At 36.9% G+C, this 19,421-nt stretch overlaps 3 protein-coding genes across 4 annotated transcripts in view; 1 reads left to right on the forward strand and 2 right to left on the reverse strand.

Moving 5' to 3' along the window:
• The window catches only part of LOC106156943 (integrator complex subunit 8-like), a 40,845-nt gene extending 27,334 nt beyond the window's left edge, over nt 1-13,511 (forward strand). The window contains exons 21-26 of one of the 2 annotated variants that reach the window (XM_087011241.1): nt 2,466-2,527; nt 3,022-3,140; nt 3,488-3,642; nt 12,159-12,243; nt 12,750-12,797; nt 13,041-13,511. In XM_087011241.1, the coding sequence (XP_086867367.1) occupies nt 2,466-2,527; nt 3,022-3,140; nt 3,488-3,642; nt 12,159-12,243; nt 12,750-12,797; nt 13,041-13,219 (648 nt within the window). In that variant the 3' untranslated portion in view covers nt 13,220-13,511. The remainder of the gene's footprint in view (nt 1-2,465; nt 2,528-3,021; nt 3,141-3,487; nt 3,643-12,158; nt 12,244-12,749; nt 12,798-13,040) is intronic. The other variant, XM_087011240.1, reaches the window with a different exon arrangement.
• LOC106152415 (uncharacterized) lies at nt 8,525-11,419 on the reverse strand. The gene has a single exon (XM_013525974.2). It carries the CDS (start codon nt 11,240-11,242, stop codon nt 9,362-9,364), a length of 1,881 nt encoding a protein of 626 aa, XP_013381428.2. The 5' UTR covers nt 11,243-11,419; the 3' UTR covers nt 8,525-9,361.
• Nucleotides 13,512-13,551: 40 nt separating the features above from the next.
• Nucleotides 13,552-19,312, reverse strand: LOC106178839 (uncharacterized). Its single transcript, XM_013562190.2, has 2 exons — nt 19,079-19,312; nt 13,552-16,302 (listed from the first exon to the last, which is right to left on the reverse strand). Exons 1-2 carry the CDS (start codon nt 19,196-19,198, stop codon nt 14,407-14,409), a joined length of 2,016 nt encoding a protein of 671 aa, XP_013417644.2. The 5' UTR covers nt 19,199-19,312; the 3' UTR covers nt 13,552-14,406.
• Nucleotides 19,313-19,421: the final 109 nt, after the last annotated feature.

The raw sequence follows: 19,421 nt of genomic DNA on the forward strand, positions 1-19,421 counted from the left end.
ACAACAAAGATCATAACAAAGTTGACTTGGTATTTTTTCATCCAATGAAATGCTATAAGTTTATAAGCAAAACCTTATTTCACTAGAAGCAAATTTTTATTGTAAAACGGGTACCTTTTTATACTCAGATGTTTAAGTCAGTACATGATCTGTTGGCGTCGGATGCCTCAGTGAAGGACCTGTCTTACAAATTGTCCAAATAAATGTGCTGGGAGATACTACAGTTGGACATCCAACTGTTCCAGCAAGCAGATGGCTTTCTGGAGTGTACCACGGTTCAGGACATCATGAAGAGGACCAATCCTGCATCACCTCATGCATACTTATTTTTTGAAAACTGATAATTACAGTGTTAGATGGGGCAGAAACGGTTACGTACCTATACTCCCCCGCACCGATACTCCCCCGCACCGATACTCCCCCACTTCTTTACATCCCCGCACCGATACTCCCCCGCATCGATACTCCCCCGCTTCTTTACATCCCCGCACCGATACTCCCTCGCACCGATACTCCCCCGCTTCTTTACATCCCCGCACCGATACTCCCTCGCACCGATACTCCCCCGCTTCTTTACATCCCCGCACCGATACTCCCCCGCACCGATACTCCCCCGCTTCTTTACATCCCCGCACCGATACTCCCCCGCACCGATACTCCCCCGCTTCTTTACATCCCCGCACCGATACTCCCCCGCTTCTTTACATCCCCGCACCGATACTCCCTCGCACCGATACTCCCCCGCTTCTTTACATCCCCGCACCGATACTCCCTCGCACCGATACTCCCCCGCTTCTTTACATCCCCGCACCAATACTCCCCCGCACTGATACTCCCGCGTACCGATACTCCGCAAAAACACTACTCCCCCAAGGCATAGATTCCCTTGGCTTTGTAAACCCCATTCGTTATTTACAACACTTTCTATAATGCTTTTTTTTTTCAAGATGCATCACCCTCTTGGGACCCAGAATTGACTAATTTTATTCGAAATATATTGGGAAAAATAAAGAACGTTTCAGGAAGTCAATCTCAGACTTTGTGTGCAGCTTGACAGTACGTAGGTCTGCAGCTCTTCCTTGTGATTTTTGAGAAATGTTTTTGCAAAATTAATTTCGTTCTCCTACTGTACTCAGTAGTTACTGTATATATAATGTACTGCCTTTTATTTATTTATTTATTTATTTATTTATTTTTATTAACTTAAGGCAAAGTTAGTTTTAATCTAAGATAACGCAGCTATGTCTTTTTTTCAGGCAACGATGAATTCGTAAAATTATTAAGTAATAAAAAAGAAGTGCTAAAGCGCTTCGTTTTCCGTCTTTTTCCTCCAACCTTCTTTTCTGCTCTTTAAGCTTCTTTCCCTTGTCTTTTGAATCTGAATTAGATTAGAATCTGAATTTAGCAAAATTCAAAAATTTTGAAAATTGTTGCACAACGAAATTGTCGAGACACGAGCATGCGTCGTGAGCGCGCCTTTTATACTCGCAGTCCCGTCTTGTTTTCGATTTTGTTCGTTATAGATGTGAGGGCGTGCGCCGTACTCAACACGCAAAGGGCTCTTTCTCCTTCATTTCTTGCGGCGTGCATCTTGGACCAGGCAAGTCTCACTTGCAAACCAATCGCAAACTCCTTAAATAGAAAGGGAGCAAAGTACGCTTGCGGCCCCGCTGTCCGCAGATTATTCGTAGAATCTATTGGAAATGTTCAATATCTATCGTACGTGCTTACATACGTGCGAACTCGAAATTTCGCATAAAGGACTTGCGTAGTACATGAGATTCTCCGCAAAATTTGGACTTAAACGGGTCGTAGATTTTGATCCACTTACCTAGACTGACCCTAACCTGTATAATTAAATGGAGGGTTGACTCTGTTACTTCATCCTCAGTTTCGTCAAAATTGCATAGGGGGAGTAATGATGCGGGGGAGTATCGGTGCGGGGGAGTAACGGTGCGGGGGAGTAACGGTGCGCGTATAACGGCAATTTTACAGGGGGTTTATCGATGCGGGGATCTATCGGTGTGGGGTCGTATCGATGTACATAATGCAAAAATTTACTAAGGGGGAGTATCGGTGCGGGGAAGTATTGGTGCGGGGGAGTAACGGTGCGGGGGAGTATCGGTGCGGGGGAGTATCGGCATGACCCCGCAGAAACAATGTTACATTGATTAGTTGAAATACAATAACTTTGATTTGCAGTGGATTTTTCTTAGACTTATTTGTTTAATAATTTATTTATTGATTGATTTAATATATGTGATTCCTTCAGTTATTCATTAATTGCTATAATTTGTTATTTTTCCTTAATATTTATTTATATCCATAGTTTTTCTTATTTATTTATTTATTTATTTATTTATTTATAAACGTTTCCCTCAGTAAGCTCAGCAAATATTGAAAGGAATTTTGAAAGATGTTTCAATCTCAGACAGTATTGTCTTAACAATATCATATAATTCCAGAATGACCTAACCAGTGAGATCTCCAGTGATTATGTCACCATGTGGCCCATGGCTTTGGGAAGGTGAGTGACACATGACAGGAGGTATTGCAATCGAGGTTTTGTGTAAGAGGAGTAATCTAATCTCTACCCTTGGACATAGTTTTGAAGTACGTACCCTCCCTTTATCAGGGCCTCACATTATTAATGTGCACTTTTGAGCAGAGAATCATATCATGAATTAACCAGAGACATATCTTTGAATATTTAGTAAAAATAATCTGTGACCCTGGTAGAGGGTGTTGTTTTAGAGCTTTGGACCCATGGCCCATCTGCAACATATTGACCTTAATAATTAGTTCTAAAAATATTGTCTTGTAGATTTGTCATTGGACGAGTAAGAATTGACAGATTTGTCACTGACTTCAAGCCTTTAGATGGTGATCCTTAAAAGAAACATAAACAAAAAAAAAAAAAAAAAAAAAAAAAAAAAAAAAAAACATGACAATTAAACTTGAACTTGTACACAAGAATTTTAAAATCCATTTTGGTCAAAACTGTGTGCATTTATCTTGTAGCTCAAGTCAGTTGAACCTCCCGGCAGTGTCAGATGCAGTGACAACACTGATGCAGCATGCTCTCTGTGTGAATCCAACACAACCCTCTTGGCTCAAGACACAGGCAGATTTACATTTTGGTAAGGATCTAGTTGGTGATTGTCTTTTTCAATTAATTTTTGAAAATTGTGACTGTATAATCAGAATTTTAACTCTTTCATCCAAAACTGTTTCTAGTTGACAAGAAAAATTATGCAATCTGAATTAATTTTGTATAGTTATATTAATTAGAAAGGTTATGAAATTATGCTATGAAATTACTAAAATACACTTTATCTAATGCTACTTTTTGTATAGTCAATTAAGAGTATAAAACATTCCAGAACACCCCATTAACTTTTTTCTTCATAATGACAAAATCATTTCTGTAGCAGTTTAATTCCAAGCAAACTATATATATTCATTGAAGTATTTGAATCATTCCCAGCACATGCCCAGTATTCTGGTGCTATGCACTGTTACATGGAGGCAGCCTTGGTGGCGTCAGACTATTTCTCCCGTCCCGTCCCCAAGACCATCCTTGATGACCAGGTGTACAAGAGGCTCATCAAGAGATGCAACTATCTCCAGTGTTACACCCAGGTAGGGGGCATTGATAGGACAATTTTTAAGATTCAGGATGGGAAAAAATAAATAAAAAGCTGAATTAAAGCCATGCTTTTATTACTCGTTTCTGTATATCAAGAATTTCTTGGAATATCCTCTCTTCTTGACTGTGTTATTTCTGTGCTATTTCTGCTTCCATTTTGAAAGCTAAAATCTTTCTTTGCCATTTACAGTTTAATTGAAACTTCCTTTCTTACATACTGATACTGAATCTCTGATACTGATCTGTTACTTGCTTTACAGAAACAAGGCAGCAAAGCTGTCAAATGTACAGACAAAAAGCAGGAAATAACAAAATAGGCTACTGTCAATTCTGATACAAAAGAACATTATGTTAAACTGCAAATTCAACATCAAATTTTAATTATGCTCAACAGGTAATACCAATGTAAGTAAAATGTGTACCAAGCATAAGGCTTCAGGCCCATGGAAGTTCAAGTTCACACTTTGAAAATGTAAAACTTCCAGAAAAAGAAGTCAATTAGACTGCTTTTCCAACGTCAGGCTGCATTTTAGTCCTGTATTTCTTTTTTGAAAGTTTTGCAATCATAAGTAACATGGTTTTCTCATAATGGTCATCATGGCAGCAGCACCCAAAATTGTGTTTTCTTCTATTCTGATGCAATATTACATAATGGTTTACAGCATAATGACAATCAATTTTTAATAAGAAAATATACCTATAATGGATTTTCAGAAAATGTGACTATCATGGGTCTTCAAGCCTGTGGAACTTCAAAGTCACACATTGAAAATGCCAATATGTGAAAAATTAAATTTTCACAAAAAAATGTTTAACTGGCAGATTGCATTGCCTACTGAAGCTATATTTTAGTCCCATGTTTCTTTCCTGTAAGTTTGAGAACAGTAAGTGACATGGTTTTTCTTAAATGGTCATCATGGGAGCAGTGTCCAAAATAGGGGTTTCTTCAAATTTTGATGCAATATTACATAATGTTTAACAGCATAATGACCATCAATTTTTAATAATAAAATACTAGTATCATGGATATTCAGAAAATGTGACAAGCAAAGGTCTTCAGGCCCATGTAACTTCAAAGTCACACCTTGAAAATGCCAAAATGTAAACAAGACAGCACTGTCCTGAAATGTGTTTTTTTCCATTTTTAACAATTGTTTAACATATAACAAAATTAACAGTTTACTGCCATTTTTATATGATCAACTAAGAAAATTGATGACATGGGAAAAATATCAATAGAACAGTGTTTAATGTCCAAATTCCTCCATTCCGAGTTTCTGAACATAGTGAATGAATTAATCTGACAAACTGCAATGATATGAGTTTTTTTCCATTTTTGAAACTCTATTATACAATACATGATAACAAGTTTACCATCATTTTTACATAATCAACTAACAATGTTGTAAAGTTGCAGGAAATGTCAAACAAACACATTTACATATCTTATAAGTTAAATAATGAGACTGTTAACATGCCTAAGAATTGAATCTGAGGAAATGTGAAAAAACAGCATAACTTATAAAATAATGGCCCCATTATGCTTATTTTTGAACTTGACCTGCGTTTTAGTAAGATTGATTACTAATGTGAGTTTCATGACAACAGGCCTATCGGTTTTCCTTGAAATGTGTTAACAATGTTGCATATATGCTAAAAAGTGAAAAAACAGCATAACTACTAAAATAGTGGCCCGATCATGCCGATTTTCGAACTTGACCTGCGTTTTAGTAAGATTGATTACTCCTGTGAGTTTAATGACAACAGGTCTATCGGTTTTCCTTAAAATGTGTTAACAGGGTTGCATATATGCTGAAAAGTGAAAAAACAGCATATCTTCTACAATAATGGCCCGATCATGCTGATTTTCGAACTTGACCTGTGTTTTATGAATATTCATCAGCTCTGTAAATATAAAGCCAAAAAGTAAAACTGCCCTCCACTTATCGTGTTAACAAGGAAAGTGCACGGCGCCGGCATCGGCATCGGCGACGGCATCGGCGACGACAGACGCAGGTGATGGCAATATGTACAGACACAGAAGTGTCTGTACATAAACAAGGCAGCAAAGCTGTCAAATGTACAGACAAAAAACAGAAAATAAAGATGCAAAATAGGTCATTTTGTCAATTTTGATGCAATAATAAATACTGCTTATAATAGCACTGTCAGTCAACACTGAATTCTAATCATGCACAACAGGTACCATGGTCAATAACAGGAGCGAACCCAGAGATATTTTCTGATAGTATTCCAAAGTATCTATGTTGATTCATCCCCCATTTTTATGGTCTTCCAACAGAAAAAAATAGATACCAGTCAATATAAACTTAATAACCTGACCGTCTTCCGGAAGACCCAGAAGATGGTCTCAATCCACCTCTTCAATAAGATTACAGTTTCAGGATCATGAGAGTTCAAATTCACATGATGAAAGTCTCAATTTTTGAAAAATGATGACAGTGCATAAAATAATATTACATAATGTTTAAAGACATAAAAAACAATACAACTGCTTACGTGGAAATAAAGACAAGACAGCACGGTTCTGAAATGTTTTTTTCCCCATTTTTAACAATTTTTTAACATAAAACAAAATTAACAGTTTACTGCCATTTTTATATGATCAACTAAGAAAATTGATGAGATGGGAAAAATATCAATAGAACAGTCTTAAATGTCCAATTTCCTCCATTCTGAGATTCTGAACATAGTGAATGATTAAATCTGACAAACTGCAATGATATGAGTTTATTTCCATTTTTGACACTTTTTTACACAATACATGATAACAAGTTTACCATCATTTTTACTAAATCAACTAACAATGTTGTAAAGATGCAGGAAATGTCAAACAAACGCTTTTACGTATCTTATTAGTTTAATAATGAGACTGTTAACATGCCTAAGAAATGAATCTGAGGAAATGCGAAAAAACAGAATACCTTCAAAAATATTGGCACGATTATGCTGGTTTACAAAATCAACATGAATTTTAGCAAAACTGACCACTCCTATGACTTTCATGACAATTGGCCCATCTGTTTTTCTTATATTGTGTTTACAGTGTTGCATATATGCTGAAAAGTGTAAAAAACAGCATAACTACTAAAATAAGAAGTTTACCATCATTTTTACATAATCAACTAACAATGTTGTAAAGATGCAGGAAATGTCAAACAAACACTTTTACGAATCTTATTAGTTAAATAATGAGACTGTTAACATGCCTAAGAATTGAATCTGAGGAAACGTGAAAAAACTGCACAACTTATAAAATAATGGCCCGATCATGCTTATTTTCGAACTTAACCTGCATTTTATGAATACTCATCAGCTCTGTAAATATAAAGCCAAAAAGTAAAACTATCTTCCACTTACGGTGTTAACGCTGAAAGTGCACAGCGACGGTGACGGCAACATGATTGGCGACGGCGACGACAGACGCAGGTGGCCTCATAATAAAATATACGTATCGTGGATTTTCAGAAAATATGACTAGCATGGGTCTTCAAGCCCGTGGAGGTTCTAAGTCACACCTTGAAAATGCCAATATGTGAAAAATTAAATTTTCACAAAAAACTGATTAACTGCCAAAAAAATTTACCAAATAGACTGCATTGCCCACTGAAGCTTTATTTAAGTCCCTTGTTTCTTCCTGTAAGTTTGAGAACAGTAAGTGACATGGTTTTCCTTAAATGGTCATCATGGGAGCAGTGTCCAAAATAGGGGTGTCTTCAAATTTTGTTGCAATATTACATAATGTTTAACAGGATAATTACCATCAATTTTTAATAATAAAATATTAGTATCATGGATATTCAGAAAATGTTCCTAGCAAAGGTCTTCAGGCCCAAGGAACTTCAAAGTCACACCTTGAATATGCCAAAATGTAGACAAGACAGCACTGTCCTGAAATGTGTTTTTTTTCCATTTTTAACAATTTTTTAACATATAACAAAATTAACAATTTACTGCCATTTATATATGATCAACTAAGAAAATTGATGAGATGGGAAAAATATTAATAGAATAGTGTTAAATGTCCAATTTCTTCCATTCTGAGTTTCTAAACATACTGAATAATTGAATCTGACAAACTGCAATGATATGAGTTTAATTCCATTTTTGACACTTTATTACACAATACACCAGAACAAGTTTACCATCATTTTTACGAAATCAACTAACAATGTTGTAAAGATGCAGAAAATGTCAAACAAACACTTTTACATTTCTTATTAATTAAATAATGAAACTGTTAACATGCCTTAGAACTGAATCTAAGGAAATGTGAAAAAACAGCATAACTTCTAAAATAATGGCCCAATTATGCTAATTTTCAAACTCAACCTGCATTTTAGTAAGATTAACCACTCCTGTGAGTTTAAATGACAATTGGCCTATCTGTTTTTCTTATATTGTGTTTACAGTGTTGCATATATGCTAAAAAGTGAAAAAACAGCATAACTACTAAAATAGTGGCCCGATCGTGCCGATTTTCGAACTTGACCTGCGTTTTAGTAAGATTGATTGCTCCTGTGAGTTTCATGACAACAGGCCTATCGGTTTTCCTTGAAATGTGTTAACAGTGTTGTATATATGCTGAAAAGTGAAAAAACAGCATAACTTCTACAATAATGGCTCGATCATGCTGATTTTCGAACTTGACCTGGGTTTTATGAATATTCATCAGCTCTGTAAATATAAAGCCAAAAAGTAAAACTTTCTTCCACTTATCGTGTTAACGCTGAAAGTGCACGGCGCCGGCATCGGCGACGGCATCGGCGACGGCATCGGCATCGGCGACGACGGCGACGACAGACGCAGGTGATGGCAATATGTACAGACACATCTGTGTCTGTACATAAAAAGGATTTTTTTCACACAAACCACAATACTCCGTTAAATTACCTACACTCAAGGCTAATATTGTATTATTTAACATTTTTGATATAATGCTAAGCATGATTAAAGCAAACCTTTACATAACTTAAACAGCTCGAAGATGTTTGCACTTTATAAACACTAAAATGCCACACATGTACAAGAGTTTTAGGTGCAAATTCCTAGGTATTATATTCAACAGTAACATGTGATATTGAACTAAGTCTTGAAGATATCACTGCACATAAAAAACATCAACGCTGAAACCACTGTAACTTACATGTACAAGAGTTGAATGCAGAAATTTCTATACATTTCATACAACAGTTGCAATAATTTAGGATTTTGTACATTTTCCTGAAATATGATAGTGTAACAATATTCTAAACATACCAATAATATATATATTTATCATTTTTAAACATTTCCACATAACATCATAATCTATGTACCCATAATGCAAAGTTAACTGAAAAAGTATATACTTTTCTCATCTACTTTGATTCTAAGTTTAATTCCATCATCAACAACATCATCTGCGCATAGAAAAACTCAACTTAAAAAAGTTGTCTATTGCTAAATAGTTTTTTTGATTACTATAATTTCTATGACATGTTCAGATTAAAATGTGTGTAAATAGATAACATCACGGAACCATGTACAAGAGAGCAGCTTGAATAAATCAATTCTGCTACCCAGTTTATCTGTGAAAGCTTATGAAAATAATTACACAGTCCAGTTGATACAATTTATACCCAAAGAAAACACTGTCAGACATTGTGAGACCAGATATATAGTACCATAGGGTAGATTGTTGTACAGTATCTAGTATATATATTTGATCACTTTACCATCTTCAACTGTTACAATGTGTCCCTGATGATCCACCAAGAATACATAGCCACTCATTGGTTGACACACACCTGTGATGTGATAAATAAATGTGCCATCAGATTTGATCTTCACAATCCTCCCTGTGTCTCCAATGTAGATGTCACCATTGTTGTCAGTACAGATACAAGATGGATCTGTTAACTGACCAACACCAGTGCCTGGAATGTTTACTTTGCCGTAGGTGAATTTCTTTTCCCCTGTGCTGTTCACCCCCAATAAACAGTGATGATCAGGAAAAAGTAGGAACACATTCTTCTCCTTGTCAACTGCCATATCTGAAGGTGCTTTGTCTTGCATCCATGTAAACTTGTCAGGATGTAAAGAAAACTTATGGGAAAAACAGTTCCCTTCGAAAAAATGTATTTCTAAATATTTGTATTCTACATCTACACCTGTCCATCTTTCCCTTTTGCTCCCATGTATTTTCCCCAACACAGCTGCAACATTTCCACATGAAGCAATCAAAATAATTCTCGGATGAAATGTATCAAATAAGTTTAATACTTTGTGACCAAATTCTGGGAGAGAAACTTCAGCTACAAACATGATAGAAGACTTAGAGTAAGATACTAACAGCCTGGTATCCATTATAGCTAATTTACTGAATTTAATTGATGCATTCCATTTTTGGTCAAAATGCTTCAGAAATTCCCCCTTTGTTGCGTATAACTCTATCAGGTCATGTTCAGAATCCAGGGCAAAGATGTATCCAGTGCTGTACTGGGCTATGCTTGTATATGAACAATCTGTAGATGTTTTACAATGCTCCAGCTGAACCTCAGATACTTTCTCTGCTCTCCTTTTGGTCCAATTGCTGCCCCATTTATCAATGATAAGCCAATTTGTTTTTGCTGGGGGCTCACCATTGGTTTTATTAGATTTCACACCGTAATGCCTCTCAGTTGTCCCCATCTTTGCCCTGACGTCCTCTAGGCTGCTGTCATGGTAAAGGACTATAAGGGGATCTCTAAGACGAGGATCAGCATTGCTGTGTTGCATCTCTGAAAGCTTCTTTCTGAGCAACTTGACTTGGTCTGATTCTACATTCTTGCTATGCTGAAGGTTGATGGCTTCTTTGTGCATCTCCTCTGCAAGCCTGTGTTGACTGCTGACAGTATTTGTGTATTGTGCCAGTTGTGACAACTTTTCTTTCAAAAAATCATCAGTTTCCTTGATCAACTTTTCACATCGATTGTCGGTAATAACCTTAATTTGATGTGCCTGTTGTTTGACTCTCTGGTGGATTTCTTTCCTGTGGGACATATATTTCATCTTTTCTTCTTCACAAGTTCTCAGTTCTTCCTTCAGTATTAACAAAGATTGACTAAACTGTGAAACAATTGCAGTAAGCTCCTCTGAAAATGGTGTAGAATTGTCCTGATCTTCCAGAGCGGCATCCGGTATTAAGCCTTCTTTTTCAACCTTCAGTGTGTGACCTTCGTTGAGGTCATGAAAATCTTTACAACAGTCACATATGTACTGGTGACACTCTTGACAGTGATATGTGCTGCTGTCATCACCACACAGGTCACATGACTTGAAGTCTGCCTTGGTACTCTGAACTTCTGCCATAAACAAATTGTGAGGAAGTTGTTGGAGACCTTCTTTAGGTGTGAGTGTCTTCCGTCTGCAAACAGGACATGAAAATGTGTCATCTTGACTGCCATTGCTGGTGACATGGAGCTGCAGACATCTGAGACAAAATGTGTGGTGACATGGCAGAACCCTGGGGTCTTTATATTCCTCCAGACAGATGTGACATGTCACAAAACTGCCAGAAATATCTTTCTCTTCTCCACCTCCAGTAGCCATCCTGGATATTCTCAGTCTGATGATTCAAGTTGACTGTTCCAATGTAAGAAAATACTGCAACAATGTATCAGAGTACTGTATCAATATTTCAGAATACTGCATCAGAATATCAGAATACAGCATCAATGTATCAGAATATCAGAATACTGTATCAATGTATCAAGCTGTTTGATTTCATCAGCATATGCACTTACCATATGAGGAAATATGGAATTTCCAGATAATAGAAAATTTCCAACTTTCGTTTCTGTTGCACATATGTGCCTTGACCTCCAGCTCTGAGAAGAAAAGTTCATTGGAACATACATGTACGTGCAGTGAATGTCTCATCTCTACAAAAATCACGCTATAAATAATTAAGTCCTCAGTGGTATTATAACTCCTGTTAATCTACAGGTGGTTGTCAAATTAAGCTGCATATTCATCATCTTATCACATTCAGTTCTCACTTGACCTCTGTCTTAGGGGTCAACTCTATTTACAATGTGATTTCTATTTATATCTATGTAGGCCATTAAGGTCACAGAGTAACACAGTACAGTCTGAAGTCAGTCAACCAAATCTTTGTCACTTAACCAAACCAAATGCCAATACATGTATATATACATTCAAATAGCACATTAAAACATGTTAAGCATATGTACTGCCTCTATTAGCACTATAGGTACTTATCTAGACAGTGACTAAAGGTAAAATAAGAGACCTGATGGATTGGGGATAAAGAAAAAGACTACTATTTATGTAATATGGACATTTTTTGGTAACAGGCCTTTTTTTAATATGTCCAAAAAGCTTTTTATGTTAAAGTTTGCTTTCTGTTCAATTCACCAGTCTTCTGATAAATACTAGACATGTCATGATTACTTTTAGGAGTCGATACTGTGTCAATATAAACATTACATATGTTCCATTGCAGGCCTTCCAGGAAAAACACTGTCAGGATGCCATGGATGCTTACTGTGACTGTATATGGGATGTCACCATTCTGGAGTTTCTGATTAGTATCCTTTGTCCAGTGTCCAGCATTAGCCACTGGTCTGAGACAGTTGACCAGTAGATTTGGTATTGGACTAATATGAGTAGAGAAAAGATGAGTGTAAAGTTGCTTCAGATTTTTTTTCATTTTTTAATTTTATTTTAGTATTTATTTATTTATATATTTATTTTGCTTATAGTTAATTTTGAATGAAAAAGTTACTGTAGCTTCTCATTTGATTCATTGCTTTATTGAATTTAGTTAATATGAATTAATTTGTTACAATTTATTAATTTGCCTGTCCTCCCAAAGTAGCTAAAAAGTAGCTAGTTTCAGTTATTTTATTGAAAGTAACCCAGCCTATTACAGGGATCATATCCCAGGCTTCATATTTCAGTGCAGCTTGAGAGTATCATGTCAGATTTCAGATAATTGTTATACTTTAAGGTATGGGGGATATGGTTTTCAATGACATCATTATAACATTAGTGCATTTTGCATCTATTAAAAAAAACCTTTAACAAGTGTCAGATCTTCATGCCAAGAAGGGAGAACTTGAGAAGAAACAAAGAGCTATAAGTATCTAATTATTTCTAAACCCCTCTTAACTGGACAAGTCTCTAATTTATATTTTTATTTATATTACCCAAAGTAGTTTATATTACTATTACCTTAATTTGATATTTTCCTAAAAAAATTTAATATATTTTTTAGATATTTATAATTATATTACATAAAGTCATAGTTATAATTGTCACACATTTCTCAGAGATTATGCAATTTCGTACATTTTTGTGATGCATTTTTCATACTTTTTTTTAGTTGCATGTCATAGGTCAGTTGGAATTGAACAGCAGCGATTCAGAGGATATTCTAGTTCAAGCCAAACAGAAAAGAATGCAGAAATTCCTCAGGACATTAGCCAAGCACTATCTATGAGAGAGAGAGAGCACTGTGTGTGTGTGTGTGTGTGTGAGAGAGAGAGAGGGAGAGAGAGATAGAGAGAGTACAAAATATCTCACAATGGTCTTTACAAAGTATACATTTAATTTCCAGGAGAGACTGTTGCAGTTATTGAATGTTAAGGAGAAAAAAAAAAAAAAAAAAAAAAAAAAAGAAAAAAAAAGGCCAAGCCTGGGTCTTCTAAATTTTAAAGGATTTCAGAACTTTTGCCTTTTTTTCTATGGCAGACATCTGTGCTCGTGCTGTACTACCTAGTATTACATATGCTTGGAATCCATACAACACAACTTGTAAATTTGAGCTGAATTGAAATAAAATAATTTCTCTCAACTTGTGTATCTTTGTTGTAAGAAAAAATTAAAAAGGTGAATGGGTTTTTAATTAATCTTTATCTAGAAGGAAACAACCTATGTTCATATACAATTTTACAGTATAGTTATCTTACAAATAATTTATGTAGTTGACACCCGTAACAATTTGCATAAATACAAAGAAGAAAAAAAACTGCTACAGTATTTTGTGGAAACAAAATTTGACAACCAGCATCAAATTGCGTCAGTGCAATTTTTCTGCTAATAAATTTTTCTTCTTAAAATTTAACTTGCTAACAGTAAACACTGCAAATAATAATCCATCTTGAAAATATGCACTCTATCAGTTCTTTATAAATTTGGACACTGAACATGTTAGTAATATATCATCATGATATAATAAATTAATATAAAATACCATTCGTCCCAGATCAAACTTTTCAGTATCTGCGACTGGCATATTTCACATTTTAAGAAATTCAAATTTTAACACTCTAATTTTAAAAAAAATTTGATTCAACTTCAGTTTTGCAGCCATTTAGCTAAGGAATATCCATCCTAAATAGACCTCCCCATATCCATGTTCTCCGTTTTGCTTTTTCCTTACCTCCCTCCTACCACACCCTCTTTCTCTTTCCATATTTTTTTCTGTGCATCAGCTAGTGCTATATCTTTAATGGTCATCAGCTAAGGGACTTAATATTTAATTGTTCTACTTCAAATTGAAATTCACAAGTTGTTAAGTGACATCAGCTCCTGACAATGAAAAGGTAATTTAAAAGAATCCCCAATATTCCAACTAGTCTAATTGGACTAGTAACTTTATAAAAAATACTTTTTTTGCTGAGGCAAAATCTACTGGTCAACTGCCTTGAATTAATGGCAATGGTTATTGTAGCAGACAGTAAAATAATTTATGTAGAATCTGTGTAACTCTCGACTGGCACTACATCTATATTCTCCAGATTAAACTCCCTGGGGGGCACTCTGTTTAACGTAGTCTGTTGGAAGCCCCCCTCTCCTCCCAATATCTCCCCCTGGGTGACAATCAGCTTCTGTCCCCTACTTGTCACTAAGTGCGTGTCACACTGTGACGTCACCATTAGCCCGTGCTCAGTGACACAGGCATTCTGGGTAATGAACTGCGCCGAGTCTGTGAGCGTGAAGCTGTTTTCCTGGGTCCCTGCTGGTATGATCACCTTGGTGAGGTACGGAAATTGTTTACTCGTCTGTAGGCCATGCTGTGGTTGTTGAGATTGCTGCCCCGTTGGTGCCAAATTGTCCTCGGTAACTTGGGCAAAGAATTTCTGATCTGCAACGTGGCTGATTCCTCTCCTGTTAGAGTCTCCACCAAGGCCATGTGTTGCTGGGTCAGTAACAATCGACAGCTGATTTTCTTGCATGGGGAAAATGAGTTTAAAGGGCATTGTGAGTTTGTTTGTCACTTGTTTCTTTTCCTCCTTATCAGCATCCTCTGCTGTTGTGCCACCATACTTCTGCTCTAGGGTTTGTCTTTTCTTGGGTGGCTCTCCTATGCTGTGAGATTTCATTAGGTGTTCTCTCAGCTTGTCCATACGCGTGGTGGAAAAATCACAGATGTCACACTTAAAAGGCCGAACAGTAGTGTGAAGACTTGAATGCCTGCGTAAGTTTTTCACCATGGAGAATGCAGTGCCACATATTTCGCACTGGTGTGGTTTCTCGCGCGTGTGCGTGAGCATGTGATTTTTCAAATTCTGGCGTTTGGTCGCCTTAAAGTTACAACCTGGCACCTCACAAGAAAACATATTCCCTGTATGTATTAGTCTGTGAGCCTTAAGCTGACTTTTGTGAACAGTGGAGTAACCACAGAAGTCACACAAATGTTTCTTTTCAGTAGAATGAATCACTTCATGGTTCTTCAGGGCGTGTTTCCACTTGAAACCAGCCCCACAAGTCTCACATATAAAAGGTTTTTCTTTGAAGTGCACAGGGGCGTGCATGTTGTATTTTGTTTTTGTGTTAAAACGTTGGTCACAGCTGGGGCAGAAGTAAGGGTCTGGGCCAGAATGCTTCTCCAAATGTTCTTCAAGCTGTGAACCATCCTCGAAATGTTCATCACAGAATTTGCAAATGTTTTCTTGCTGCTTATGCCAGTCTTGATGTTTACTGAGCTCCTTAGGTTTACAGGTGGTAAAATCACATTTCTCACATTGGTACTGAGTTTTTTTCTTTTTCTTTGGTGTATTGTCTGGTGATTCTTTAACATCAGACTTGGTTTCATTCTGCTCCGTCTCACTTATTTGCTCGTCCTCTTTACTGCCTTGTCTCCGCTGAGGAAGGTAACTTTTTCTTTTTCCCAACCTGGTGCTTCTCAGAGGTCTGCCAGTTGAACTGAGCTTTGACTCAAGATCTGTACTCTCTCCGCCATCATCTCCGAGAGGAGGCACGAGACTGGTGTCTAAATCTTCCTCACCCTCATCCTCTTCTACCTTATAACCCTTTGCTCTAACATGCTTTTTGCGATGTTGGCTCTTTATTCCCTGACAAAATTTTATCAAAGGGGAAACTTGTAAAATTCCTGCAATTTCTGACAGTTTATTTTGCAATATGACCGGGATTTGTAATCTCCCTGTGTACAAGAAATTCAAAATGGCCTCCACAACAAGAATGTAGGACTTGTCAGTCTCGGCACTGTCTACATGAACTTCTATTGTCTGTGGCGACCCCTGGGAGTAGATTCTGGGTACATTCTCACTCAGCAGAGAGGTTAAATAGGTGCTGCCTGCTGCAAGAACATTGGAGTGGGCAGGGAATTCATGACCACATACCTGGAATGTAACAACTATATAATAATAATGATAATATAATAAACAGTAAAACAAATTTTGCCTTCACACTGCAGGAAATTCATGGCCATGTATCTAGAATAAAAAAATAAAATAAAAATAAAAAAATTACAATCATTCTACTAGTAATTGATAAACATTAAAAAATCCAGCCATTAATATAACATTTGCAGCCCGTTTGCATGTGATGACAATTTTTCTATGCAACTGAGATATCAATACCATATACGTATACAAAAAAAAAAAAAAAAAAAAAAAATCAACGTAAAAATGTCTCAAACGTATCCCAGCAAAAAATAGACCCTTTTCAAGCCCAGTAACTTTGGATATGATCAGTGTATGAAATGGCCGCCTGCCCGCCAACCCGAGGCTGGTAACTTTCAGGCTGGGCGGGTAAGATTTGCAAATTACCCGCCCGACGGGCTGGCTATTTTTACAGCCTATTTTCACCTTTTTATTTTGTCTATGTTCACAAGCGATTTCAGCAAAATATCAAATAAACCCACTGTTTTCACCCACTTTCATAGAAGCAAAGAATCGAAATGTAACCAACAGTCTCCCTCTCAGTGGCCTTGTTTTCGAAGTTCCGTCTGTGTGATATGAAGTTGAAAGACAATTTGAAACGTGGCACATTGTTCTTAACCAGCTTCAGTGCACAGCAGATAACGTTATGTCATTGTTTTGTGTAGAGGAGATACCGCGAGTAGCAATTTGTAGGTCGAGAGTAATAAAAATGTGAAAGTATAAAAAGTTATGATATTGATTAAATAGACTTATAGGTACATGAAGTGCTTATAATCAACAGTGATAAAGGCAACGGAGGCAAATTAAAGGAGAATTTTACAAAAAATTTGAATCCCAAAATTATGAGTGAACGTACGAGTTTACGCCGTGCGTCAGATGTAGTTCTTTTCCCACGTGCTTTCATCTTGGGCTGTCAAAAATGAAAAAATTCTATCAAGGCCGATAGAGAAGTTCACAAAAGAAAAACAATTGAGGAAGGAAATAAAAATAACAAAGATTACGACAGAACCAAACGAAAGAGAACAAATTGGGACCCATGGAAAGGTGACTTCGATTTGCAATTAGTCGAGTGGCAACATTTTTTGCAAAAACCGTAACTCGAAAGTATCACGCATTGCGACGGAGCGCAAGCATCTCGATCCAATAACTCGCCCATACTCGCCCCATATAATATATTGTAGCCTCTATGTGATATATATAGCTATTCTCAATAAGCAATGCTTTCGAGATACGGGGCCCTGCAGGACTGTCTATGGGCCATTAGCGTGCAGGACCGTTCCCAACCGCTTTTTAAAGCTTAAAAGCGATATTCAAAGGGACCCTACGTGCTGAATTCTTTCTTCTTTATTGTTAGCACAGAGATCGATTTATTTGACAACAATACATATATTTGGTCATACTTGTTGCTATACAGAAAAGCAAAAGTTATGATCAAATGATATCACGAAATCGGAATAAAAGTTATGAATAAATTATTGAAGAAGAAATGAGACAGCCTGCAAGGTGAACATAAACTGAATTGACTACCCCCACCCTCCCCCGCCCGCTAAAGGGCCCTGAAAATTTTTGGTATTTTAGATGGTGAATGGTGCCATTTGGTATGGTTTAGAACTATGATTCAACTAGTGAAAGTCTTATTTCAAGAGGTGAGGTTTTTTTACAGAAATTAAAAGGGGGGCGTCAGGACCCCCCCCCCCCCCCTCTAAATCCAACACTGACAAGGTATCATTCAGTAGAAATTCCAACCAATTTCTAAATTTCCATGCATAAGGCATGATATTGCCCTTTCATTTCCAAATTACTCTCCCAAGAATGCATTCTAGGCCCCCTCAGCATACCTCTCTTAACTCTACGGGTTATCATAACTAGGGCAGGTAACTACATGGCCGGTGTGGCGTGTACCGCCGGGAGCGTGAACCATCCGTTCTGCTCATGCGCACTAAACGCAGGCAAATCTGAGGGACTTCCGGCGTGTACAGTCCGTCTCTATAGAGTCGTCAATACATTCTTAGCCTTTAATAAACATGTGCTGTTGAGAACATACTGCAAATTCAAACATAATCTTTAGAAGTATTCATATCTTACAGATGTTCACCTCTACTGCTATTTCTCTCAGGTGGCCATATCAACACACTAGCCTAGTAAAATCAATACTAAAATAGTAGCCAGCAGCTGAATAATGACGGCACGTCCACGGTAGGTTCATCCATGCGTCGAACTGTAATTTGACGCTGATTCTCTATCAAAATTATCAATTAACACATGAATTTTATTCTCATCATAGTTAATGTATAATGAGGTAGAAAATGAACTACTTGAATATAACAGTAGGCCCTACAGGTGAATAACAACGGATCATTCACGGAACGGCTCATACACGCTGCTGCTGCGTGTACAATCGGTCAGGACGGATGGTTCACGCAGAACGGACCGTACACGTGACACCGGGCTGGTAACTTTTCAGAGTAACCTGCCCGGCGGTCTGGCTAGTAATTTCCTTGAATTTCATACACTGATATGATGCTAAATGATTTGCCAAAAATAGCAGAGGCAATTATCAAAGTCACCATATAGCTAGTCAAACAAGGAAAATCAAAGACGTGGAAGTCTGAGAAGATACAACAAATTCCGAGCGTGAACAAATTACTATTAGTACCATCGATTCCGCCCAGACTTAGATGCATAAACATTGATGGCAATCTATTTACACGGCATTTTTCAGTTAGAATCGTACCTTCAGTATTACATCACAAAACAAGCCACTTGCTCTCTGGGTGTTCAGTGCATTGAGTATCGAAATCGTTTGTTTTTGTTCGACGAAGGAAAGAATCTCTTTCTTTCTGGAAGCAGCCATATTTGCCAACTGAAGTTTATGCGTTGAGTTCCCAAGAAAAGAGCAATTCACTATTAGTTATTCGTACTTGTTGATTATTTGTTGGGCAAATAATGGTGATATCTTTTTGAATCCATGTTAAAAACAAGTACTACTTCAAAACGTTTTAGAAAGAAATGATCAAAAGGAGACATACAATTTAATAATACAGAGAACCGAATTTGAAATGGAAAATAATCATCAC

Source organism: Lingula anatina, chromosome 4, assembly GCF_051362555.1.
Source record: "Lingula anatina isolate TDL-2025a chromosome 4, LinAna3.0, whole genome shotgun sequence".
In the NCBI taxonomy this organism is placed as follows: Eukaryota; Metazoa; Brachiopoda; class Lingulata; order Lingulida; family Lingulidae; genus Lingula; species Lingula anatina.